Source organism: Triticum urartu, chromosome 2, assembly GCF_003073215.2.
Source record: "Triticum urartu cultivar G1812 chromosome 2, Tu2.1, whole genome shotgun sequence".
Classification (NCBI taxonomy): Eukaryota; Viridiplantae; Streptophyta; class Magnoliopsida; order Poales; family Poaceae; genus Triticum; species Triticum urartu.
The window spans coordinates 741,185,902-741,192,262 of record NC_053023.1 but is presented as its reverse complement, the minus strand read 5'-3'; the positions used below and the strand labels follow the sequence as shown (position 1 = coordinate 741,192,262).

The 6,361-nt window shown below is 47.1% G+C and overlaps 1 protein-coding gene across 1 annotated transcript; it reads right to left on the bottom strand.

Moving 5' to 3' along the window:
• Positions 1-4,930, bottom strand: LOC125540390 (probable LRR receptor-like serine/threonine-protein kinase At1g63430). The gene is made up of 13 exons (XM_048704005.1): positions 4,547-4,930; positions 4,076-4,214; positions 3,591-3,662; positions 3,364-3,507; positions 3,117-3,266; positions 2,631-2,738; positions 2,487-2,557; positions 1,886-2,125; positions 1,602-1,807; positions 1,382-1,514; positions 1,131-1,288; positions 820-1,032; positions 1-644 (listed from the first exon to the last, which is right to left on the bottom strand). Exons 1-13 carry the CDS (start codon positions 4,656-4,658, stop codon positions 399-401), a joined length of 1,992 nt encoding a protein of 663 aa, XP_048559962.1. The 5' UTR covers positions 4,659-4,930; the 3' UTR covers positions 1-398.
• Positions 4,931-6,361: the final 1,431 nt, after the last annotated feature.

Sequence of the window (6,361 nt, the reverse complement as noted above, 5' to 3'; positions counted from 1 at the left end):
TAGAGAAAAGCATCCATCCATTCCCAACTCCTAACAGAAAAACAAGGTTGGGGCAAGGTGCAACATCATTTTAGATAAGGAGCAGCATTGCATTTTCTGAGCCCCCACACTGACACTACAACTAAGGCACACAGAATTACATGGCAGCCGAACTGGGCAAGCGGTATCAGAGAATCCAAGCTAAACCCAGCCCACTGGCTCACCAACTTTAGCAAGCGTTGTACTCCCTCTGTAAAGAAATATAAGACCGCTTCGATCACTAAAGAAGTGATCTAAACGCTCTTATATTTATTTACAGAGGGAGTACAAGTAGAGGCAAGGAGGCAGAGAAGGCGGCGTGCAACAGATCAGTGTTAGCAATTGACGAAAATCTACAGTGGGACGAGGTGAGGCGTGTGCTACAACGACAGGGCGAGCTCAGCCCACGCCAGGGACGACTCCTTGAGGATGCCGGCCGCCGAGAGGTCGATGCCTGTCTCAAGGGCACCCGCGATGATCTGCATCGACGGCCGCTTGGACGGGTCAGGGTCGACGCACCGGCTCACCACGCTGCAGATCACCGCCAGGTCTTCCGTCCGCACGTTGGTCAGCTCCGGGTCAACCAGCTTCCCGATCTCCTCCGGCTGCTGGAGGTACTTGACGGCCTGCAGAAATGGTGAGGATCAGAAATTCAGAATGACCAGTTTGAACTTTTGTTGCAAATGACTTCTTCAGTTAGTGAAATGATAGATTGTGCCAGCATTTCATTTTACTTTTACACAATCTTTGAGTAAGACATGCACTGTTATTGCAATGAGGTTGAGAAACAATTCGGCTTACCCAGTCTACCAAGTAGCCTTTGTCTTTGCAGTAGGGAAGCCGCCCGCTGATGATCTCGAGCAAGATCACTCCAAACGCAAACGTGTTGCCTTGGATGTCCATGTATTTATCCTCCGAAGAGTCCCGGCTAGGGAAAGAGGCTTTGTTGCTGAAGTGGCCGAGCGCCTTCTCGTGCCTCGAAAACAGCATTTTCCAGCACTCAAAGTCGACCAGCTGTTGTTCATTTCACAATGTTAGACAGTGTATTCATCTGAAAGATAAGCTCCAAAGAGATGGTACTAGTCTACAGGTAAAAGCAAAGCATGCAGTACCTTGGGAGTAAAATCTTCGGTAACGTAAACTGAATTGGAGTTCAGCTCTGATATAGCAAACGGAGGCTGCGACTCGGTGTGCAGATACCTTAAACCTTGGGCGATGCCGATGGCTATTTTCATTCGTCTGAGCCAAGAGAATTGGGCCGCTTCCCCATCTGAAGGAAGAAAAACAAATGAGGTCAAATCTACAACACCACAGAAAATGCAAATATTAGTCTAGCATAACGAAATTGAAGAGATAGACTTACAGTGTAGGTGCTCGTACAGCGTCCCATTTGATGCATACTCAAAGACTAACATCCTGGAGAAAGGGTCACTCTCTCTGCAATAGCCCAGAAACTTTGCTATGTTCTCATGATTCAGCCTTGCCAGATCAATAACCTACAATGTTCATCCCATTTTATCTATTTATTTATTTGAGTTTAAAAAAAGGTGTTTCTGAATCGCAATTTTAGACAAATTCACTACCTTGTTTTGGTAAAAGAGTTCATGCTGACTAGTCCAATGACCTTCAAAGGCGCATAATGATATGACAGAAACTTCAGGCCCATCCTTCATTGTTCCTTTGTAGACTACAGTCTCCGGAGTTGAGCCAATAATGTTGCTAAAATCCTCACATGCTACTTCAAGTTCCTGGCGACTCAGCTTTGGCAAACTTTTCAGCATATCAGAATCTGAAAGAAGCATGAACACATTGGCAACAATATATCTTAGACAAAATAATCAATTTATAAGATAAAGTTAATACCAACCAATGAGTACTGTTATCTCGTCGCTCCAACTTTTTGATCTACTCCATGATGATATTCTTATAGAAGGCTTTAGATTGCAGCTTCTGGAGGCAGTAATTGCAGCAGTGATCACGAAAACAAGCAGGAGAGCACCGGTTGCAATTTCCAAAACAATAAGCCAAGTCGGTTGCTGCACTTTATTATGCTTATGCTCAGAAGCAGGGCGTTTGAATCCCTTTAAATTAGCAGCTGTAGACGCGCCTAAAACAAGAGTAGATTTCAGTCGATGGAAGTTGAAGTTCACCTCAGGCCACTACTAAGTGCTAGTTATACATTAAATAGCTATAACCCATATTGGTGGTGCACGAGTTTCAACATAAGGTTTTGCCTGAGTATCAAAACTACCCTTGAAGAAATGAATATGCCTCATGAGCAGTGATGGTAAATCCTACAGAAAATTTTTATAAGGGCAGCATGTATATTATTATAAAGCATGATGTTCAGTACTTGTCGGATTAACTGAGTTGAATTCCAATGTCCATGCAAAAAATTCAAGAAATATGTCATCATTTCTAGTTAACACTGCAATAGTTGTGTAGCTTGTAGAGGCTGGGTCACATACTTGCACAAATTTGATGAGCACGTTGTCGGATAGAGTAGTCATCCTGGAGGCAGTTCCCCTGAAAACTAGACCTGCAAACTAGCCATGTAAATGGATGGACTTCTAACTGATATTAACAGTGGGAGGTGCCTTTTGTAATAATACCTTGGAAGATACTTCAAACAAATTGGGATTTTTCCAACAAGGAAGTTGAAGGAGAAATCTGCAACGCTTAATCGAGGAGACGGGCATAGTCCACTGTGAGGTGTGGACCTGACGAAGCAAACATACAGTATTCAGATATAGTAATAATTTACTGGAACATGGTCACATACTCACATATTGGTTTTGTTAAGTGTATTTAATGAACATGTTATCAACAGAAAATGGTAACAAAAGCTCATGGAAAAATTTAGCAAGTATTACCACTGATATTCGTCCTTTTGGTCCTATTCTAGCTAATCATTACTCTGAAGTTCAGTTCAGTCTATTCTTTTTGATGAATCGTGAATCTATTGATGTCACAAATTAATTTGATGATCCTTACATCATATCCAATTTTCCATCAGTACTGAGTTTACATAATTCAAATTTCTGTAATATATTTAGCGCCATACAGAAAAAAAAAAGGAGTTAGGATAAGTCACCGACCCGGTATCTGCCATAGGAGAAAAACCACTAGCATTGCCACCTGGAATTGACCCTTTCAGCCTGTTCCTGTCCAACCTAAGCTGAACAAGATTTGGTAGCTTGCCCAGCTGCGGTGGTATGTTCCCGGTTAGCCCGTTGGAATGTAAGTTTCTACAAGAGATGAATGAAACATGCCTTAGTTTGAGTAGCAAAGAAGCAGCCAAACTTAAAAATTCCAAATGTAGAAGCAAAGCAATCGGTATCTTACATTACGCTCACGCTGTTCAGTCCACTCAGCTCAGGAGGTATAGGGCCAGCAAGCCGGTTAGCGCCCAAATCCAAGACCCTGAGGTTCCTCAGCGATCCTAGCTGCTTCGGGATAGTGCCGAAAAGCAGGTTGTGATCCAAATACCTGCCCAAAACAGAGACACTTCAGCGAAACCAGGTCCTTGAGAGAACAGTTGAAGGCACAATGAAGACTGAAGCAGCACATACAGCTCTTGCAAGAAGATGAGCTGCCCGAGCTCCGGCGCGATGAACCCCTTGAGCGACGCGTTCGACAGCCTCCTGCAAAGCACAAAGCCAAATTCATCATCCAATGGTCGTAATCAGCGGTCTCATCCCGGCGTGATTTCGACTGATTAGATTATGCAAGTACAAATTTCGGTTGGCCTTTCCCTGTTGCCCAAACCTACTGCTGAATGAATGACTGACTGACTGCTGATCTAACTGGCACATCAGTCCACTCTCACAAGCCATCTGCACATTTCCCACATGACCGAGCATCTATCCGCATCACAGCTGACCGAATCCACTTTGTTCCGTTCTGGGGAGGAGATTAAAGTACAAATCGTAGTCACCGAACCCTCTTTTAGGCTTTTACCCCCAACCTAAGCGCGTTGAGCTGGTGTGACAGGTAGGTGGTGGCAGTGATGAGCAGAGCAGAGCTTGAGTGAGATCTGGAAGAGTTGGCTGCTTACAGGGAGACGACGGAGCCGTGCGGCGAGGAGCAGACGACGCCGCGCCAGTCGCAGGTGTCCCCGTCGGCGTCCGTCCAGTCGGCCAGCGCCGAGTGCGGGTCCTCGATCACCGCCCGCTTGAAGGCCAGCAGCGCCAACGCTGCCGCAAACAAATCCAGCCAAACATGTCATGTCAGAGACAGAGAAAAAACGGCAAATTTGCACGAATTCGAAGCTCGTCGGTCGGAAAAAATGCTGGTGAGGAAAAACAATCGAATTTTGGGCAGTAATTTCGCGGAAAGAAGAGGAATCGGGACAGAAGATACGAGGGCCAAATTTAGGACGGCGGTTTGAAACGGGGGGTGGGGGGATGGAAAGGAGCGGAGGCGTGATCCCGGACAAGGGAAGCGACAGGCGGCGCGAATTTGTCACAAAGGAACAGCATTTAAGCAAGGCGAGGTAAAAAAAAAAGCTGGGCACGCCGGCGCTCACCGTCGCCGCCGATGGGAGGGGGCAGGGCCGATGCCGCGGAGCAGGGGGGGAGCAGCGCCGCCACCCCGCAGTGCAGGGCGAGGAGCAGGACGCCGGCCCAATGCCGCCCCATGTTCCAAGCTACTCCGCTCGAGCAGCAGGGAAGGGATCAGCGCGCCATGCTCCGGCCGCTTCCGCCGCTGTTGCTGCTGCTGCCGGGTGAGCAGCGCGGCGTCGGCGTGGGGCCGGGGGCGGTGGGGGGTGGTTGGGCGCGGCGGTGGGGAGTGGAGCAGTTGAGTAAAGAGCGGTGTAGTGTGGGGGGACGAGGAGAGGATCCAGAGGGAGGGAGGGAGTGAGAATGTTGTGGCGATCCAGCGAGAGGGGAGGGAGGAGCAGGAGGAGGAAATAAATGGCGATGGCAGAAGAGGGGAGGAGCGGGGGAAGGGTGGCGGATTAGTTATTGCGCCCACTAACTCTGCTGTTATTTTTTGTACTAATGTACTGTACTAATTAGTAAAAGAAAAATTAGTGACAAGTGGATTAGGGAGGAGGAGTATCTTAGGAGTAATTTGTTAAGACTGCTTGCCGTGTGTGCTACTGCCTGCCTACTGGTCTTGTTGGCACTCACCAGTTTAAACTTGTTGACACTAGTTTAAATGTGTGTGCAGACTCCTGTCCCCTTGAATCTTCTTCTTCACACATAGAGGGGTAAGGTATGGTTATGATTCCACTGTTCCTTCTGTTCCATGTGGTGTGGTCCTCCAGTTCCATTTCTTTTTGCATTTTGTAGTTTGAGAGAGATCAAACACTAGGGAACTACGGTGACTTTGTGGATCTCAAGATCAAATGGGTCAGTCTTTTAAAGGTGCTCATGGTAATTAGGTGTGTGTGCCTGCCTTTATATGTATGAGATGTGAGATGTAAAAGCATCTCTAGCCGATCCCCTAAAAATAGTGGATATACCGCGGAGTAAAGCTTAGTTGGCTGCTTTTAATTCACTGTTTTTTGGATGCCACAGGAGGAAGATCGTGCCGCTCTCAAGGATGCGCCGCGGCAGCGGCGTGAGGAATATGTGCCTGCACAGTGCTCACCGGATCTGCCCATGGCGGCACGGGTGATGGTGCAGGAGGGAGGGTTGCTGGCTAGATGGAGGACGATGGGGGATTTGTGTGTGTGTGTGGGGGGGGGGGGGGGGGGGGGGGGGGGGGCGTGCTTTGGTTTTACTCTGAGCCCGATTACTCGCTTGAAGCGGCGAGGAGTAAAATGTATAGCTTTTACGCGACCGGTTAGGTCCCGGTTAGAAGAGTAAAATCGGATTTTTACTCCTCTAACCGGTTTTAGGCGATCGACTAGAGATGCTTTAAGGACATCTCCAATGCCACATCTGCGGACATTGATGAAGGAGCCGACCATCCAACCGTAGGCACATACATTTCAAAGTGAATTTTAACAAAGGAGATAAAGTTTGTGCAATCAGATGATTTTTTTATAAACCAAAGCACAATCAGTATGTGCCTAAAACCGCAATGACGAAGAAGAAGAAGAAGAAGAAACAACAATAACAGCAACAACAATTGTTTTAGTAATCATTTTATCTTTTATCCATCTGAAATCAAAGGCGCCGCTGGATTGGTAGAAAAGAAAAAGATGAGGAAAAGAAATGAAGTACGGTTCAGAAGGAGGCAGCTCCGGCCTTGGTGACGAGCAGTACACGCCGAGTGATGTTTCTGGTGTATAATCCGAATTCGGATTGGTATAGATAAACTCCAAAATTTGGACTTGGGAGGTGTGGAGTTGGCTTGACATGTACGTACGTCAGTCAGCGGTGCGGTCAGC